The 21,592-nt window shown below is 34.8% G+C and overlaps 1 protein-coding gene, 1 long non-coding RNA gene and 1 pseudogene across 2 annotated transcripts in view; 1 reads left to right on the top strand and 2 right to left on the bottom strand.

The window, feature by feature from the left end:
- The window catches only part of ADGB (androglobin), a 235,704-nt gene that overhangs the window by 187,733 nt on the left and 26,379 nt on the right, over positions 1-21,592 (bottom strand). Inside the window, 1 exon segment of the mRNA NM_001193764.2 lies at positions 6,456-6,618. Coding sequence (NP_001180693.2) covers positions 6,456-6,618 — 163 coding nt within the window.
- On the bottom strand, positions 1,970-2,127 carry LOC114677804 (U6 spliceosomal RNA; annotated as a pseudogene).
- The window catches only part of LOC144340721 (uncharacterized), a 31,691-nt gene continuing 24,607 nt past the window's right edge, over positions 14,509-21,592 (top strand). Inside the window, exon 1 of the long non-coding RNA XR_013417003.1 lies at positions 14,509-14,676. This is a non-coding gene — a long non-coding RNA (uncharacterized LOC144340721). The remainder of the gene's footprint in view (positions 14,677-21,592) is intronic.

Raw genomic sequence — 21,592 nt, 5'->3', positions numbered from 1 at the left:
TTTACATTTAAGTCTTTATTCCATCGTGAGTTGATTTTTGTGTATGGTGTAAGAACAGGGTCTAGCTTCAATCTTCTGCATATGGCTAGCCAGCTATCTCAGCACCATTTATTGAATGGGGAGGCTTTTCCCCATTGCTTGTTTTTGTCAGCTTTGTCAAAGATCAGATGGTCATAGATGTGTGGCCTTACTTATGGGCTCTCTACTCTGCCTCATTCGTCTATGTGCCTGTTTTCAAATCAGTACCATGCTGTTTTGGTTACTATAGCCTTGTATAATAGTATGGTTTGAAGTCAGGTTGCGTGATTCCTCCAGCTTCTTCTTCTTCTTTTTTTTTTTTTCCTTAGGATTGCCTTGACTATTCGGGCTCTTTTTTCGTTTCACATGAACTTTAAAATAGTTTTTTTCTAGTTCTGTGAAGAATGTCATTGGTATTTTGATAGGGACAGCATTGAATCTGTAAATTACTTTGGGCAGTATAGCCTTCTCAATGATATTGATTCTTCCTATCTATGAGCATGGAATGTTTTCCTGTTTGTTTCTGTTTGAGCGGTTTTGTAGTTCTGCTTGTATAGTTGTTTCACCTCCCTGGTTAGCTGAATTCCTAGGTATTTTCTTCCTTTTGTGACAATTGTGAATGGCTTGCCTTTCTGATTTGGCTCTCATTTTGTCTATTGTTGGTGTATAGGAATACTAGTGGTTTTTATACATTGAATTTGTATCCAGCAACTTTGCTGAACAATAGCAACATCAGCTACTGGAGCTTTTGGGACAAGACTATGGGGTTTTCTAGATATGGAATTATGTCGTCTTCAAATAGAGATAGTTTAACTTCCTCTCTTCTTGGATGCACTTTATTTCTTTCTCCCATCTGATTGCTCTGGCTAGGACTTCCAATACTATGTTAAATAGAAGTGGTGAGCGAGGGCATCTTTGTCTTATGGTGGTTTTCAAAGGGGAATGCTTCTGGCTTTTACCCATTGAGTATAATGTTGACTGTGGGTTTGTCATAGATGGTTCTTATTATTTTGAGGTATGATCCTTCAATACCTAGTTTATTAAGAGATTTTTACATGAAGTGGTGTCAAATTTAATCAAAAGCCTTTTCTTCATCTATTTAGATATTCACGTGGTTTTTGTCTTTAGTTTTGTTTATGTGAAGAATCACGTTTATTGATTTGCATATGTTGAGCCAACCTTGCATCCTGGGTATGAAGAGTACTTAATCATGGTAGATTAGCTTTTTGATGTGCTGCTGGATTCGATTTGCAAGTATCTTGTTGAGGAATTTTGCATCGATGTTCATTAAGAATATTGAGCTGACATTTTCATTTTTTGTTGTTTCTCTGCCAGGTTTTGTTATCAAGATGTTGCTGGCCTCATAGAATCACTTTGGGAGGAGTCCCTCCTTCTCAATTTTTTAGAATAGTTTCAGTAGAAACGGTACCAGCTCATCTTTCTACATATGGTAGAATTCAGCTGTAATCCATCAGGTGCCAGGCTTTTGTTTAGTTGGTAGGCCCCTTATTACTGATTCCATTTCAGAGCTTGTTATTGGTTTGTTCAGGAAAACAATATCTTCCTGGCTCAGTCTTAGGAGGGTGTATGTGTCCAGCAATTTATCCATCTCTTCTAGGTTTTGTAGCTCGTGTGCATAGAGGAGTTTGTAGTCGTTTCTGATAGTTGTTTTTATTTCTGTGGGGTCAGTAGTAACACTACCTTCATCATTTCTAATTGTGTTTATTTGGATTTTGTATCTTTTCTTTGTTATTAGTCTAGCTAGTGGTCTGTTTTACTAATTTTTTCAAAACAACAACTCCTGGATTTGTTGATCTTTGAAATTATTTTTCCTGTCTCATTTTCCCTCAGTTCAGCTCTAATTTTCATTATTTCTCATCTTCTGCTAGCATTGGGATTAATTTGTTCTAGCTTCTCTAATTATTTCCATTGCGAAGTTAGATTATTAATTAAAAATATGGACTTCTTCACGAATTTGTGTGCCATGTTTGCGCAGGAGCCATGCTTGTGCAGGAGCCATGCTTGTGCAAGGGCCATGCTTGTGCAGGGGCCATGCAAATCTTTTCTGTATCATTCCAATTTTAGTATATGCACTGCTGAAGTGAGCACTGTATACTGATTTTGAATCCTGAAACTTTGCTGAAGTTGTTTACCATCTGAAGAAGCTTTTGATCTGAGACTATGGGGTTTTCTAGATATAGAATCATGTCATCTGCAAACAGGGAGAGTTTGACTTCCTCTCTACCTATTAGGGTGCCCTTTATTCCTTTTTCTTAGCTGATTTCTCTGGCTAGAACTTCCAATACTGTGTTGAATAGGAGTGGTGAGAGAGGACATCTTTGTCATGTGCCAGTTTTCAAGAGGAATGCTTCCAGCTCTTGTCATTTAGTATAATGTTTGCTGTGGGTTTTTCATAGATAGTTCTTTTTATTTCAAGGTATGTTCCTTCAATACCTAGTTTATTGAGAGTTTTTAACCATTTCCCACTTGCCCCCGAGAATACTCACCAGCAGTGCTTGCAGTTGCAGTGTTTATTCCAAGATAAAACACGTTTGGTATAAGAAATTCTTTCACCACCTCTAAACATCAAAGCACTGAATTCCTACATCCTGTTCAAGAAGGACAATCCTGAGCACATGATTAACCAGGTAAACCTCAGACTCCTGTTGATTAAAAGAATGCTGGAAAAGCATCACACCCCAGGGCAGCAACATCTTCAAGGTCACCCATGTTCTGATGATGCCACACATCTTCACCTGTCTGGAAGACATTTTGCCCAAAAGCCTACTACCAATATCAGGGAAATGAAATGAAATCCAAGTAATCACTGCAAAGTTTGAGGCTTGCACAACAGCAAGGACGGCAATAATATCTGGAGAGAAATACATTGTTTTTTGCAGAATGTGATGTTCCACTTTGTGTTATTCTGTGCTTTGAAATTTATCACATGAAGAAAAGTATTAAATACTGATCATCATATACATTTCTGTTACATTAATATTAGAGAGAAGTTCTGTTTAGAAATAACTCTAAGAACAGCTTTTTATGTTTTATTTTCACATTGAAAATTAGTCAGATTTGCTTCAGCCTCAAAGAGTATGTTTATGTAAAATTAAATGAATGCAGGAAGTGAGCTGCACTTTTTTGTAAATGGGAAAAGGCTTAACATCAAGGGGTGTTGAATTTTATCAAAAGTTGTTTCTGCATCTGTTGAGATAATCATGTGGTTTTGTCTTTAGTTGTGTTTATGTGATGAATCACACTGATTGATTTGTGTCTGTTGAAGCAACCTTGCATCCTGGCAGTGAAGCCTACTTGATCATGGTGGATTAGCTTTTTGATGTGCTGCTGGATTTGGTTGGCAAGTATTTTGTTGAGGATTTTTACATCAATGTCCAGCAAGGATACTGGCCTGAAGTTTTTTGTTGTTGTTGTGTCTCTGTCATGTTTTGTTACCAGGATGATAATGTTCTCACGGAATGAGTTGGGGAGGAGTATCTCCTTCTCAATTTTTTGGAATAGTTTCTGTAAGAATGGTACCAGCTTATCTTTGTACATCTGGTAGAATTCACATGCTTAATAAGTTTTGATGAATGATATAAATTGAGTCTAAAAATTAATATGGGCTCTAGATAATGATGTCTTCTTCTAGAGAGGAGAATTTTACTTCCTTTTGGCAGGCAGAGTACAAGATGTACCTGACCCAGTCAACACTGGGTTTCAGGATTTGGTAGGGCTGGTGTAAATTTGGTTTGCCCTTACTTCATACAGAATGCTTAGCTGGTCTGCTGCACTGTCTAAAAAAGCTGGAGTGTTTATCAGGGTCCCTTTACCTTGATGTTCCTAAATTTATCTCCAAAGCACCATTAAATCGTTTTTTACTTCACCTTCAAGCTGCTGCTGTTTACTCATTTGCTCCATAGCTTTTCCTTCATACATAGTTTAGGAGTTGAGTAAATATCTTGAAATAAAATTATATCCAAAATTTTCAGATCGCTTCTCTGCCATTAGCCCTGGGGTTTTGGTTCAAGTTTGGATTGCTTTAGCAGTCCTAGGCAATATCCTCTGTCTCTCCAGCTCAAGAAACTGACACAGGTCCCAGGACACTACTTTGTGCTTGATCCCTAATCTTTGTGTCTTGAATTAATAAATGTACTTGAGAGAGGAATAAATAAATAAAAAAAAGAACAAAGTGAATGTGGAACTGACCTTGTTGTGGTTCCCTTTTCCCCAGGATTTGGGTCTCCCTCATTAAGAAGTTAACGGTAATCTTTCCACATTATTTTTCTTTAGCTGTGTCCCTTATAATGACCTTACAGTAATGCATAATATATTCACAATTTGATTCACCCATCACATTCTTTAGTTCTCATCACTTAGCTAAAGAAGTGAGACCTTTCTCTGGACTTAGGGGGAAGAGTGAATTCATCTGAGGCGGATTTCCTGACGACTAGCCTCACATCTAGGGATGTGGCCTTCTGCAAAACTCCAAGGGTACTTGCTATCGTTGAATGCTTAAGGAAATTAATCTTAGTAAAATATGGATACTGCAAATCAGGGCTAAGAGCTACCATGCAACCGTTTCATGCAGATGCAATCACAAGGCTTGGACACTGTCCGCGACTCACTCCAGTGGAGGAACTGCTGCTTCATGAGCCATGGGTGAGATTGTGACAGACCAGAAGTGGAAAGTAAGGTTCTATTCTAGATTTTACCACTTTACATTTTGGTTTGACCTAGTGCTCTCCTGCTTTTGAAAGCTAAAGTGACAGAATAGGATATTGGTTAAGGTTCTCAATTGTCACATTCTAATGGATAGCCCCTGTTCACAGCAAGAGTTGGCCTAGTGCTTTTTTAAACCATGTAGTTTTATAAAGCTCCTTAGTACAAGGGCCACAGTATCTACTTTGGGGTCCAATGTGAGGCAGCCTCATTTGCATATGCTGCCCCGAAATGAAATGGACATCAGGTGACCAACACACTGATGTCACACTTGCTAGTGCTCCAGTATCTCTGATTTTCCTCCAATAAATGTTCATCCGATAGACTTGCCCTTGGTTTAATAACTCTGATAAATCCCAGTATTTGACCCCCAACCTTCCAGGGATTTGCAAAAACTTTTTCAGTCGTGTGATGAAGGAATGCTTGCTCTCCAAGCTCCCTAAAAGGTTATTTTTATATCCTATTTCAAAAATTTCAAGCACTTTTGCCTTTCCCTGTCTGTAGTTTCTCCAGACTTCAGAGTGACTCATCTCTAGAACTTTTCCAGAGTTCAACTGCTCAGCTGAGGATTTGCACACTCTATCCTTCTGATGTAAATTCTGAAGGCTAAACACACACACACCCGCACCCACACATACTCCCTCTCTCTCTTTCTCTCTCTCCATAAGTTTTGAATCACTGAAAAAAATACATAGAATATGCCAATTTTCATTTAAACCCAGAGAATTCAAAGCCCTCTGCATCTAGAAGTCCCATAATCATTTTAGATGTAGTGCAAAGAACTTGTTCCCTTACATGTTGCTAATTTGGAAATTGTTTAGGTGCTAACAGAGTCAGCAACACCTTTACTGAATACCTTTTGTTAACAAATTGACCAATATGAATCATGCAATTTGTGATACAGTATTTTGTGAACAAAACATACATCCTAAGATTTACTATTTCAGAACGCTTTATGCAAAATTCAACTAAACCCTTCTGGCACTTACATTTATGTCTAGAAATTTATATTGTTTTCCATAAATACTTTTAAATGAATTATTGCACCCAATAAGTAGATCATATTTTAAATGCCAAGTCAGACCCATAGCCTCAACTTTGAAGTCTTTAGAAATAGAGTAAACATTTTTAAATAGGCAAAATAACCTAAAGTAATATAATTGGAAAATGTAGAAATTCTACATTTTAGCGCCAATCTCAGGGACATGCCATGTTTATGTGACAAAAAGTAAAAGAAGAGCAGTGAGGATCTTTATTCACATATCTTGAGGAGATAGTAGGAGGAATACAGTTTTCATCTCACAGTAACATTTCTTTTGAAAAATTATCTTTCCTATTATCTCCAGGTCACAGCTTACAAGTCCACTGTGGATTTTCATTTTCTAAACCACTCTTTATAAATGCCTGTTTCCAAACTCTGTCCAAGGTCCACTGGCTAACTTGCCTTCTCTCTTAATTTTTCCTTTATTTCATTATGATTCTTTGGTCACATCGCTTTCTTCCAGTTTACCCAAATATGATTCACCGAAGCTCAGGTCTAAGGCTTGGAAAGACAGAGTGGGAGTGTTGGGAGGTGGGGCCAATAGACAAATAAAAAATTTCCCTTTTGAATGGAGATTGTGGAGAAGAATGAATACCCTCTTATGTTTACAAATCTCATTCCATTATAAAACTAAAAACCAAAATGAAACCTAGTCACATTCACATCTACTTACAAATACAGGGCTTTTTCCTGTTTTGTCCTTTTCTTTTGCACCTTTGCCTGCATCCCACTTTTCTGAATTTATGTCAGCTTCACTCCACTCTGGCCAGATTGGGAATTTGCCCTTCTTTTGTTCAATAGAACCAGGTTGTACATTACTGCCAAAAAGATAGAAACTAGACAGAGACAGAGAGTGGTAGATTAGGTTTAATTAAAATCTCTGAGGTCAAATATTGGAGTAACTGCATAACATAAATCTGTCTTCTCAGCTGAGTCATACTAACTACATTTTTAATACAATCATACTTATGGCTAGGCAGCTTCTACATGTTAAGGTTCTAAAGACTGAAATAACCCCAAAGAGTTTATCACATAAACTAAAGTGGAGTCTTAGTCCCTACTTACTAAAGCAAGAATTTTTAAAAAATGATATACAGTATTATCAAATATCATAAACACAGACAACATATAGTTGATAAATAGCTATCTTCTCACACTGATATATAGAATCTTGTCTATATATCTATCAGTCTATATGTATTTTTTCAAAAATTAAATCATTTTGCATATACTTTGTATAAACCGGTTTGTACCACTTATCAGCATATTGTTAATATCTCTCATGTTCTAAATGTTTATCTAAATGCTAATTTAAGGATTGTACAAGATCCTCTTGTATGAATATACCTCATTTCATTTAACTAAGCTTCTATATTTGGAAATTTGGGGGGGTCAATTTTTAAAATTTTTAAATTTTTCACTTTCATAAACAAGACTATGGTGGTGGTTCTTACTGCAAAATCTTTGTGTACATTCACATTATTTTGTTAGGATAGATTTTAATGAGGAGACTTCCTATTCCAAAGTGTATGCATATTTAAGGTTTGTGATAGATTTTGACTAATTTTCTACTGAAAAGTTGGGCTTGTTTCCAACTTTAAATATATGTGTATTACAGTTCCCATATTACTAAACCTTGAATGCTACTTTTTGTTCATTTTCATGATTTTTAAAGTGTAAAATAGGAATATTATTCAGTTTTCAAGTTTTTAACTACTTGTGAGGCTAGAACACTGCCTATAGACCATGGGATAAGCAGTTAAAAAACCAGACTAAAATATCTATACAGCTTATATTCTAGTGGGTTCTAGATACAAATTAAATATCTTAAATTAAGTAAAATATACAATATACAGTAACACATTGCTTATCAACAAGGATACATTCTAAGATATCCATTGTTAGGCAATTTTGTTATTCTTCAAACAATAGAGTGTGCTTATACAAACCTAGTGAGCATACTACACAAAGGAAACAGCCTGCAACACAGCTAGGCTATATGGTACAGTATATTGCTCCTAAGTTATAAACCTCTACAGCTGTTACTGTCCTGAATATTGCAGGCAGCTGTAACACAATGGTAAGCATCTGTGTATCTAAGCACATCTAAACATAGAAAAATACAGTGAAAATGTAGCATAAAAGTTAAAACAGAATGGTACACCTGTATAGCACACTTACCGTGAGTGGAGCTTGCAGGAAGTTGCTGTTAATGAGTCAGTGATTTGAGAGTGACTGTGAAGGCCTGGGACATTACTGTACACTACTGAAGAATTTATAAATATTGTGCACTTAGGCTACATTAAATTTGTAAAAAAAACTTCTTTCTTCAATAATAAATTAACCTTAGCTTACTAGATGTCCACTCTCATATATGAGGCTCATCAGTGACCAAAGTGTTGCTATGAGGTGTGTGATTGTATTCAAACATGAAACTCCTAAGGGGAAATATAACACAGTACAGGCGAACTGATAAGTTAAGGTACTCAATTTTTAAAATAGTGGTTAAAGAAAATGTCTATAGCAAAGTAATATTTTAATAATGAAAGAAAGTGAGGGATCAAGCTATATGACTATCCATCAAAGAATTCTTCAGATACAGGAAGGAAGGGTATTCCAGATGCAGAGGGCATCCTGACTTAGTTTAAGAATAATACGGATGTCAGTATGCCTTAAGCTGTGTGAATGGGAAGAAAAGCAATGGAAGTTGATTGCAGACAGCTACTACATGAGAAGATTGTCAAAGTTACCTAAGCCAGGGGAAGGATCTTTACTCTGAGTGAGATAAGAAGCCAAAGGATGGTTCTGAGCAGGGGTCCAAAATGATATTATTAGAATTTGATGATCATTCTTGCTGCTATGTTGAGAAAGACTAAAGGAAGAAGGGAGACAATGTAGAAGGCTTTGAATTAAGAGGAGAGAGCTAAGGGGGGGGGGGTTGGACTGGTTTGGTAACTGAATAGAAGGCAAGAAATAGAGTCTGCGTATACTTTAAGATAGAGAAAGCAGACAGAGTTGATATTTCCTTACAGACAGAAGACCGTGATATGGAGAAAAATTGAGGCAGGGGGCATAAAACAGCAGTGCACTGATAAATGAGATTGTGCTTTAGATGCCAAAAATACAGCCTTGAGGATACTGAGTAGGTAATTAGATGTCAGATTCTAAAGTTTGGGAGAAAAATTGGACAACAAGTGAAACTTTGAGAGTAATCAACATCTAGGTGGTATTTAAAGTCTTAAGACTGGATGAAATCATCAAGAAAATAACTACTTAAGGAAGGGGCACACCCAGGGATGCTAACAGCTGGTATAGATTGAGCAAGAACAATTCTAAATTGACCCCGACCACAATGCTGGTTCAGTGTCTTCAAAGCCTCCAACTAAGCCAGACGTTTATTCTGTATTTTATGTAGCAGGAGCAAAGATTTAAAGTCCTCAGGGCAAGTCAGGGACCTAGGGCAAAAGGCAGAAATGTCTGGAACTCAGAGTTATTGGTAATTGTTAAGACTACCTACCGAGGAATATAAAAATATTTCAATACTCTAGTAATCAACGGAGTTGTATTTCTGCCCTGGTACTCTATACGTAAGGGTCAGAGAGATAAGGAGGAAATAACTGTGAACACTGAGAAAAGAAAGCAGTCACCGAATGTGGTAGACAGAATAACCACCAACTCCTACTTCAAATGCATACATAGCTTAGTCCCTGGAAGCTGTGGGTATGTTACCCTCCATGGAAAAAGGGAGCTTGTAGATGTGATTAAGTATGTTGACATGGGGAGATTATCCTGGATTATCTGGGGGTCCCAGTGTAACCCCCAAGAGTGCTCAAAAGTGGAAGAAGGAGTCAGAGGAGGTTAGAGGGAAAAGTGACTACTGAAGAAAGCAAAAAGGGAAAATTGCTGGGTTTGGAAGACAGAGAAAAGTGGCCACAAGCCGAGGAATGTGATCAAGTTCCAGAAGGTGGAAAGGCAAGGAAGTGGATTTTCTCATAGAGCCTATAGAAAGGAAGGCAGCCCTGCTGAAACATTGTTGGTAGCTCAGTAAGACCCATTTTGGACTTGTGACCTCGAGAATTCCAAAGGAATTTATCAATGAATGTGTGTGGTTAGAAGCCATTAAGTTTGTGATATTTTATTCCAGCAGCCATAAGAAACTAATATACTGAGGTAGGACAAACACAGTGGAAGGTGATACCTTGGAAACCAAGTGAAGCTTTTTTTTTTTTTTTTAAATGAGGACATGAGCAGGAGACCTAAATGCAGCTAACAGATCAAGCATGATAAAGTGAAAACAACTAAATGTTGAATTTAGCAACAGGGAAATGTCTCTCAAATATCACCTACTGGAGGTGAGGGCTAGAGGAGGACTTTCCTGAACACCCTATTATAGCAAGGCACACTTCTCTGCATCACTTCATATTGCTCCATTTTTATACCACTCAATACTCTCACTAATCCTTTATGTGCTCACTGTGTGCCTCCACAAGTAGGATTTGTAAACTCTACTGTGGTCGGAACATGGGATTTTTTTGTTCATTTCCTCCATCGCCAATAACTGGGATGGTACCTGGACAAAGTAATAAATCTATCTCTGTAACATCCATTTATATGAAATGAAACAACGAATGCCTACAATTTACATTTCTGATAATATCTAATTGAAACTCTGTCAAATTTTTATATGTAGGTAGAGATTGACCAGAGGCCTACCGATCCTGTTTCCATTTCTTTTGCAATTTGGTTAGCACTAAGTTATGTTGTATTCCAGCTTTGGGTTCATAACCATTCTGTGAGATACTTCTCCTTCTCTTCCTGCTCAATGTCTGCCTGAGTCCTATGAGGACACCTTACAAAATGGTTATAACACAAAATGAAAGGAGTCAGGAACTCTTATTCAGCACATGCAAAGCCAGCACTACATACCTGGTCACACTCTGGTATGAATGAGAAATATTCTTTGTAGTATTAAGTCAATGAGATTTGTTTTTTTGATACTACAGCATTGGCTCAAATAAAGAGTACAATTATACTCTTAGGATTTGGATTTCTTCTTTCATATCTTTAATCATTATAAGCACTTGTATGCTATACTACAGATTATTCTTCTATTGTCCTAAACTTTCCATTTTTGGTTCTCTTGTTTGTTGTGACTTCTGCCAATATTTCGTATATTCTTTAATTATGAACTTATACTTATCAGGGTTTTCTTCTCCTCTAATCCTCTTCCTCCAAAGCAATCCTGTGTTGAGAAGATGTTCTTCCAAAATAACATTGAGTTTTCTTTTGTCAGAAACCCCAAATGAATAAGCCATCCAGGAACTCATAGATAATGTAAAAACAAGTCACAAACCTACACAAGTCTCAGTGAAAAGTTAGCTTTCTTAAAATCTTTCTGTGCTTAGGTGGATTTTCTCATTCGTCTCTTTAAAGAGGATTAAACTCTCGGAAAGCTATATTTTCTTTTTTTTTTTTTTTGATTTTCCATTTTTCTTTTTCTTTTATTTTATTTTATTTTTTACTATTATTATACTTTAAGTTCTAGGGTACATGTGCATAACGTGCAGGTTTGTTACATATGTATACTTGTGCCATGTTGCTGTGCTGCACCCATCAACTTGTCAGCACCCATCAACTCGTCAGCACCCATCAACTCGTCATTTACATCAGGTATAACTCCCAATGCAATCCCTCCCCCCTCCCCCCTCCCCATGATAGGCCCCGGTGTGTGATGTTCCCCTTCCCGAGTCCAAGTGATCTCATTGTTCAGTTCCCACCTATGAAAGCCATATTTTCATCTAAGGTTGGAATACTTCCTTTCCTCATTTGGGCACAAGACCATGTCCTGTATATATTGAAACAAAAGATTCCAATTTTTTAAGACTGATAGGACTTCCCTCAGAGCCATGGCACTCCAATCATCAATTTTTCTCTTCACTTCTGGATCCTGAAGATCCTTATTCTTATTTTGTTTGTTTGTTTGTTTTTTAAGAAGCAAGGTCTCACTGTGTTGCCCAGGCTGGTCTGTAAGTCCTGAGCACAAATGATGCTCCCATCTCAACCTCCCAAGTAGCAGGGAGTGCCAACATGCCTGGCTTTTATTCTTTGTATACATATTTATAAGTATTTGTATTCTTTTTTTTTTTTATGGCCTTAGTATTTTGTCTGGCTGGCCTCTAACTCCCGGGCACAGATGATGCTTCCACCTTGGTCTCCCAAGTATATAGCACTACAAGCATGTGTGATCCTGCTCAGCTTTTCCTTTCTTTCTTTCTCTCTCTCTTTTTTTTTTTGTTTGTTTGTTTGTTCGTTTTTTAGACGGAGTTTCACTCTTGTCACCCAGGCTGGAGTGCAATGGTGTGATCTCGGCTCACTGCAACTTCTGCCTCCCGGGTTCAGGCAACTCTCCTGCTTCAGCCTCCCGAGTATCTGGGACTACAGGCACCTGCCAGCATGCCCAGCTATTTTTTCTATTTTTAGTAGAGATGGAGTTTCATCATGTTGGCCAGGCTGGTCTCGAATTCCTGACCTCAGATAATCCACCTGTCTTGGCCTCCCAAAGTGCTGGGATTACAGGCATGAGCCACAGCACCTAGCCAGCTTTTTTTCTTTATAGACACATTTATAGGTATTGTTATTCTTTTAAAATATTAATCTACTATCATCTTAGAAACGAAAGTCTGAAAATTTATACATTGTTAAAGAGAGTTCCTAAGTAGCATGTAAGAATGTATTATAAAGGAGTAAGGGTGACTAGAATAGTTTTCAGGGAAAAATGAAGCTTTTTTCATAGTATTAATGGAAAAATCAAGGCATAAATTAGCATATTACAATATCTCCTGTTTTATAGAGTATTGATACAAGCCTACAGATAAAAAGAAATTGGTGATTTTGTCCATCAAAACCAGGATAAAATTACTTCATTTGTGAAGCTCAAAATCTGAAAATCTATGTATTTAAAGGAAGATATCATTTCTTAAACATAAGGGTTTTACTAAGATTATGTTTTGCTTCTTCACTGTCAAGTGTAAGTAAATCTTCCAGCTCCCTCCTTGAAGCTATTAAGCTTTATCTATAATTGGCCTACTTTCCTTGTAATGCATCAAATATGTGTCCGTCTATATTGAATGTTACTTAAAAAGACTCTCATTAGAGATGTCTCATACTAGCCCAATAGATCACCTACAGTGTTATACATACAATGTAAACAAAGCTGAAATGCAGCTCAAGGTGAAGTATAGTGTGGACTTCAAATGACCATGTAAACTCTTGCTTTTGAAACTCTCAGCACCGTTGCCTTTGAAGTCCACTGGCAGAATATGCCCACTGCTCTAGCATAATTGGAATCTTTTAAGTATTCAAAGTGCATTATTCTGGTCTCATTAATTCTGAGAATAAGATGATTTTTCAACATGAAAGTAATCCAGGAAGATTTAGGAACTGGCAACACGGGGAAATAAATGTTACTGAATTTAAGAAAATTCAAACCTGAAATAACTGAAAAATCAGAGTTACTCACAAAGTTAATTTATTTACATAGCAACATGCCCAGATACTAGTAAATTATTTAATTCATTAAAATTGCAAATTGTATTTAAAAAGTTCAAAAACAATATATTATAAAAGTATAAGGTTAAAGGCCCTTCCACATACAATGAGTTTAAATGTTATTGAGACACCAGGAGCTTCACTTACCATTTCAGGAGAGACTAGAAATCTGTGTATAATACAGATTTGTGGATAGTTACCATTTTTTTCAAAACAGTAAAAGTTAGTAATTTATGTAAAATCTCTACATTCCAAATGACCAATATGGGATATTCCAAAGCAAAGTGAGATTTGAAGGGAGGAAATTTTTCAAATGGCTACCAAGAGGATAGCTTTCTAGAGTAGAAATATAAAATATGAAGGTGCTCCTGGAGAAAAGAAAGCAAGCATAAATGAAAGAAGTGATCAAGACTGAAAAGCCATTGACAAATATTAGTGGACTAATTACAGAAAGAGCCTATAGGGCAGGTTGGGGCCAGAAATAGGGTAATCCCCAAGTAGGTACTGGGAAATGGATTTGAAAAGTGGCAAGCCAAGCTTAAATGTCTCTGTCTATCCTAGAAAAGAAGCTATAATTACCCTGTAAATATTAGGAGGCCAGAAATAGGCTTCATGGAGGAACAAGTGGTTAAAGTTACTGATAAATTCCTAGCTTAGGACTAAGATTGGCATAACTCCCCCCATAGTTTATGTATATGTATCACTTTTCTATGATTTCACAGTAAAACATACAGGCTGGCCAAAAGAGAATCACTGAGGATCAAGGAAGCCCTCTACCTCCATAAGTGGTAGATAGCACTTCCAGCATAGCAGAAAAGTGTCCAACCTCTCAATGTTAAGACTTAAGACTTAAATCGGGGAAAGGGTAATATTTTAACAAATTAAAATGTTTATGGTAAACGCACCCAATAATCAGAAAGAACTCTGCTCTTGTATTTTAACACAGTGAAATAAGCCCTATATTATATATTACACATTATTATAACTATTAATTATAATTAACTATTATTAAATAGTTAATACTATTTAGTAGCTGAATTATGTATAGGTCCTGGTGATCCCAGAGATAGGCCAGAGTTCAGGATAGAAATATTATTTGAGAGAGTTTTAAAAAGCAACTGCTTGTAAACTGATAAGGAAGTATTTCTATACTATAACAACTAACTTGTCCTTTTCAGGAGTGCATACCAACAGCATTTCACCAATGGGTAGAAAGCTGATCATCCTAGAAGGTCATGCAAACTCATGACAGAGAACAGTATGCACAAGTTCAAAGTATCTACAAAAAAAGAACTAAAAGAATAAAATTACAAAGCAAAAGAAGAAACTCAAACTATGAAAAGACAGTAAGTATATCAAATAAATAAATCACACACAAATAAAGTTTCTAAAACATTTGAGAAAAATACTCACTCAGAATGAGAAAGAATCTCACTCAACCAACAGTTCTTTTATTTCTAACAACACCTACTAAATACCTGTTCTGTGACAAGTATTCTGCTTGATAATGGGGTTACCAGCCCATAAATACAAATAGCTGCTTTTGAAGTTTTTAGGAATGCAAACAGGTAGACAGATAATTTCAATATGAAATGATGTGTGCAGAGATGGATGTCTTCCCAGGTGATAAAGAGGGGGGCATTGTGCCCAGTGTGAGGCAATTCAGAGAAACTTCTTACAGAAAATAGCATCTGACATGCCTCAAAACATAACTACAAATTTTCCAAGTTAAAAAAGGCAGAAAGGGCATCACTAGGAGAAAAGAACAGCATACAAGACAGTGCAGAGGCAAGAAACAGCAGAAAAGGTGCAGAGTTCTATAAGCTGTCCAGTACTATGCAAGCTTATAGTATAACGCAGGGAAGAGGAGATAAGGTTACAGAAAAACAAAAGGTAGGCATGCAGCTCCTCACTGAGGGCCTTGCTGAAGAGTTTGAACTTTGTTTTCTAGTCAATGTTGACTTTGCTCATTATATAGAGATAAACATTTTATTCTTAGATATATATTATTTAATATTTACTGGTGGTTTCAAATATGAAACTTGAGGAAAATAGATATTGAAATATAACTTAAAAATGAGCACAATAATGATAATAATTCAAAACAATTTAAGGTAATTTTCATCAGATCTGAAAGTTGAACTCTTCTAGCGGAAATTCTTATATGGAGATGTTTCTAATAAAAAAATAATTTTTAACAATATAATATATAATGCCACTTATATTCAATTTGAGATTCCATATTTAATAAAAAACTTCTATCCAAACCTATGATATATTAGTTGTGAATACATGCTTGTAAATACGACTTTAAAATCTCTCATCTTAATATTTAAAAACAAATATAAAATTAAAAAAATAAGCCTGAGGAATATCACTTCCATCTTAGAGTCACAAGGACTGGATTTTTGTCACCTAAGACAACACAAAATCTGGACAAAATACATGAAATTGATTCTAAAGACATGGTCATGAAATGATGCACGTCATTGGCCCCTGAAAGATGAGAAACAAATGATGTGAGCCCTTTACCGGCCACGGCATATGGCCCTGAGAGAGTTTTCAGACTGCAAGGTAACACAGGCAAATCCCAGCATATTTCTTGCATACAGGAGATGAGTGTCTGGGGGACATCTAGGTAGACTTTCAAGGACAGGATCCTAAAAGAGAGAGAGTTTCACAGATACAACTCCTGAGATCTTAAGAGTCATTCACAAATATTTAGCAAAGTACTTGTTAGCACATGTGCATGAGGAAGCTGCCCAAAGCCAGGGGAAAAAAAGTACCTGAGAGACTTTGAGGACTCATGCTGAACCAGAACTGGTATTACTGTGCCCAGCCCCACAGAACACTGGGAAAAGTATCTTGCCTCACCTAGAGAGGCAGAAGTATTTTGCCTCATTCAGAGAATTATTGCCCCTACATTAAACATGATTCTGGTTCCATGTAACAAATCTTAAAAGCAAGATATGAAAGAATCAACCTGTTTCTAAGCAACTAAATGTATCCTAGCTCAAAGCTCAAGGATATTTATAGGGCTACAAAAACATCCAGCATCCAACAAGGTAAAATCATAATGTCTGTCATAAAATAAAAAATTACCAGGCATAAAAAAATAAGAACATACGACTAATGGAGAGAAAAAACAACAACAAAAACAATTGATTGACGTAAAGACATAACCGACACAGGTGTCAGAATTAACTTACAATCATACTAATATAGTTATTGTATTCGGTTGGTGCAAAAGTAATTGCTGTGTCAAAAACAGCAATTACTTTTGCACCAGACTAATATCTGTATTTCATATTTTCAAAATGTTAAGTAGAGACACGGAAGATAAAAAAAATGGTTAAAATACCTTAAATAAAAACTAAAATGAGAGGAAAGAAAACACACAACAAGAGTATTAATGGATTAGACATTGTAGGTGATTAATGAACTTTAGAAGACAAAAAATAATTCAAAAGAAAAAAATTGGAAATAAGCAGAGCATCAGTATATTCTGACATAAAGTAGTCGAATATAAGTGTAATTGTTGTAGCCAAGAAGGGATTAAAGACAAAAAACACTATTTGAGGAAATAATGGTCATTAAAAAATTTGCAAAAACCATAAAAATACGGATTTAAGAATTTCAATAAAACTCAAACTAGAGAAAGATGAAAAAAGCCATGCCAAATTACAACATAAGGAAGTAACTTAAAAACAGTGGTAAAAAGAAAATTTTAAAAACAGTTAAAGGAAAAAATAAACATTACATGCAGAGGAAAAAAGAAAAGAAGAACAGCAAAGTTCTCATTAAAACATAATGCAAATGAAAAGATAATGGGCAGTATCTTTAAATAACTGAAAGATAAGAAGAAATCTGTCATACTAAAATTCTACAGCTATTGAAAATGTCTATTAAAAGCAAAAGTGACATAAAGTGCTTTATTTTCTGGCATATAAAAGCTAAAAACATTCATCAGCAGAAAATAGTTAACAGAATAAAAACATAAAAGGAGGCCTCAAGGCAGAAAAAAATGATAGCAGATGGAAATATGGATCTGCCAAAAAAAAAAGAGAATTTTATTTAGTAAATACATGGCAAAATATACAAGTTATTTTATTTAAAATTATCTTTGTAATACAATTAACTGCTTACATAAATGGATGATGTAATATGAGGTTTATAATATACATAACATCAAATATATGATGATAATACCACAGTGCTTGGAGTTGATAAGTGTACAATTATAATGTTTTTTATATTCTATGTGAGTTGATATAATATCACAAGAGGGTAGAATGTGATAAGTTATGTACTATAAACTGTACAGAAACACCCAAAATAACAAAACAAATAGATATAGCAAAAAGTCAATACAGGAGAAAGTAGAATTTTAAAAATATAATCTATCCAGAATATAGCAGAGGAATAAAATGATAAGAACACAAGAAAGGGAGACAAAAAGAAAATGAATAGCAAAATGATAAATTTAAACAGTTTTAGCAATATTAATAATCACATTAAATGTAATTTAACCCAATATACGGAACAGAGTGTCAAATTAATTTAAATAAACAAGATCTAACTGGATTAGTTCATTCTTGCATTGCTACCAACAAACACTGAAGACTGGGTAATTTATAAAGAAAAGAGGTTTAATTGGTTCATGGTTCTGTAGGCTGTATAGGAAGCATGGTGCTGGCATCTGTTTGGCTTCTGGAAGCTTCTACTCATGGCAGAAGGCAAAGCAGTATCAGGCATGTCAGATGGCAAGAGAGGGAGTGAGAAAGAGGGGGAGGTACCACACTTTTAAAAACAACCATATTGCATGTGAATTCAGAGCAAGAACTCACTAACACAAGGAAGGCACCAAGAAACTCACGAAGGACCCACTCTCATGACCCAAACACCTCACATTTTAACATGATATTTGGAAAGGACAAATGTCCAAACCATAGCACCAACTATATGTTATCTCTAGAAAATCTACTTTATAAAGATACCAATAATAAAAGAATGAAAAAATATATGCCATGCTAACGCTAAACAAAACAAACATTATAAAAAGTAGATTTCAGAAAAAAGAATATTACCAGTAATAAGAGAATGTGATTTCATAATGACAAAAAGGAAAATTCACTGGGTGCATAAAACAATCCTAAAACTTTTTGAATTTAATAGCAGAGCTTGTTAACACATGAAGCAATAACATAAGTACAACAATCAACAGGCAAATTTATAAACACAGTAAAGAATCACAATATGATTTTCTTAACAGTTGATAGAATAAGCCAATCAAAAATCAATAAGGCTATAGAAGATAAAGAATATAGAACAGTATCATCAAAATTGACCTAATTAACATTTATAAAACACTCTATCACAACAGAATATGCATTCTTTTCAAGTGCACATAGCACATTTATCAAGATAAACCATAATTTAATATATAGAATGTCTCAACAAATTTTTAAATATTCAAGTCATACAAAGTACATTTTCTGACCAAAGAGATTTATGCTAGAAAACACAAACAAAATGATCTCGAAAATTCCAAGATATTTGGAATATAAATAACACACTGTAATTAATCTACGTATTAAAAAAGATATCAAAAGTTAGAAAACATTTTGAATAAAATAAAAATGAAAACACAACAAATTAAAATTTGTGGAATGCCACTAAAGCAATATATAGGGTGAAATTTAGAGGACAAAATACCTAGTCAAGTCTCAAAATACAGCAGTTTCCACCTTAAGTAGGAAAAAAAAAGAACAAGTCCAAATTAAATAAAAGTAAGTAAATAATAAGAATTAGAGCAGAAATCATTAGACTAGAAAACATAGAAACATTTTTTCTCTAAAAATAAATGTAACAAAAAATCCAGTTATTTGAGTACATAAATAATAGAGCAGATCAAAGACCACAATTTATAACAGCTCTCATCAAATTGATCCAGAATATAGGAGAGAAAACATAACTATCAATATCAGAAATCAAAGAGAAGATATCACTACAGATCCCACAGACATCAAAGGGATAATAAAATTACAAATCATTATTTATCCAAATATTTGATAGCTTATAAAATTATCAATTCCATGAAATATAAAAACAATATTCACTAAAGAAGAAATAGATTGGATTGGAGATATGAATATCTCTATAGCTATTAAATAAAACAAATTGGTTATTTAAAAACCTTTCCACAAAGAAAACTCCAGACCCAGATGGCTTCACTGGTTAAGTATACTAAATATTTAAGGAAGAAATGGCACCAATTCTCCACTAACATATCCAGAAAATTGAAGAAGGAATACTTCCTTATTCATTCTATGGGCCAGCATTACCCAAAAAACAAAACCAGATAAAACATCAAAATAAAAGAGAACTGGAACCCAATATCTCTCATAAACACAGATGCAAAAATTATCTAGGCAGATCAAATAGAGCAGATCAAATACTATAATATGTGCATTAAAATACATCATGATCATTGATCATTGATACATTGATACATTGATTATTGATACATATATCATTGATTAATATATGATAAACAATTGATGTAATTCATCCTATTAACAAACTAAAAAAAATTATGATCATCTCAATATGTGGAGAAAAAACATTTGAAAACATTCCAGCAGCCAATCCTGATCTCAAAAAACAAGGAATAGAAGGCAACTCCTTTAACCTGATAAAGGACAGCTACAGAAACCTAGAACTGACATCATACTTAGTGATATAAGACTGAATGCTTTGCCCACCTAATTAGAAATAGGACAAGAGTATACATTCTCACTCACTCTATTTAATATCTTACTGAAGGCTGTAGACAGTGCATGCAGGCAAGACAAAGAAATAGAAGGAATGCAGATTGGAAATTAGAGGAAAAACTGTCTTTATTTGCAGATGACATGATTGTAACTATGTAGAAAATCTAATGGCATGTATTAAAACTTTTGTAAATGATAAGTGAGTTTAGCCATGTTTCAGGATACAAGGTAATACAGGAAAATAAATCGAACTTTTACATACTGACAAGAAGAATTCAAAATTAAAAATCAATAATAATATTTCCAATAACATAAATATATGAGATCCTTGGGAATAAATGTAATATTTTTTGTTCAAGATCAGTAGACTGAAACTATACAATTTTGGTGACAGAAATTAAATAAATTACTTAAATTAAATAAATACTTAAATAAGTGAATAAACAGACCATATACATATGTTGAAAGATTCAATATAGTTAAGACATCAATTCACCCCAAATTGACCAACAGATGTAAGATAATCTCAATCAAAATCCCAGCAGGCTTTTTTAATATAAAGAATTTGACAAGTTGATTCTAAATCTCATATGGATACATAAGGAAACTAGAATAGGGAAAACAACTTTGTTACAGGGGAAACATATTCAAAGACTAACAGTTCAAGTCTCACATTAACAGGGCAAGGTAATGGCATCAAGATACATAAACAGATCAAAGGAACAGAAAATAGTAACAAAATAGACCCACATGCATATGGACAGCTGATTTTTCAACAAAGTAACAAAACAATTCAATAGAGAAATATATTTTCAACAAATGGTGCTAAAACATTGAATATCCATAAGTAAAATAAACATCAATTTATGCTTTGCATTATTTACAAAGACAAATTCAAACATACTGAAATGTAAAACTTAAACCATAAAACTTCTAAGAGAAAACAGGAGAGAATCTTTGTGACCTAAGATATGCCAAAGATATATTGAATATAACATTAAAGACAAAATCCGTTAAGTAAAAAATTTATTTAGATTTCATCAAAATTGAAAATTTCTGCTCTTCAAAGGACACTATTAATAGAATAAAAAGACTGCCACAAACTGAGAGAAAATATTTGCAAAGTATATACCTCGTAAAAGGTTTGTACCCCTTATAGCCCAATTAAAAATTGGCAAGAGATTTGATCAGATACTCTAACAAAGAGTACATGTGAATTGTGTAGCATGCAGAAATTCTAAAATGGCCTCTCAAATAAAATCCAGTCTAATCATCAAAGCTATGAATATGACATCACATTGTTGACTATGTGATGATATATGGGATAGTTGACCTTAAGATAACAGAGATTGTCTGCGTGGATCTGATCTTGTCATAAAAACGTAAATGAGCTTGAAAGTGGATTCTTCCCAAAACCTCCAGGTAAGAGCCCAGCCCAGCTGATACACTGATAAGTAGCTTTGTAAAGCCCTAAAAAGAGAAACTGAGC

This window comes from Macaca mulatta, chromosome 4, assembly GCF_049350105.2.
Source record: "Macaca mulatta isolate MMU2019108-1 chromosome 4, T2T-MMU8v2.0, whole genome shotgun sequence".
Lineage (NCBI taxonomy): Eukaryota > Metazoa > Chordata > Mammalia > Primates > Cercopithecidae > Macaca > Macaca mulatta.
Note: the sequence above shows the minus strand (reverse complement) of the source record. Positions and strands in the feature narration are given on the sequence as shown.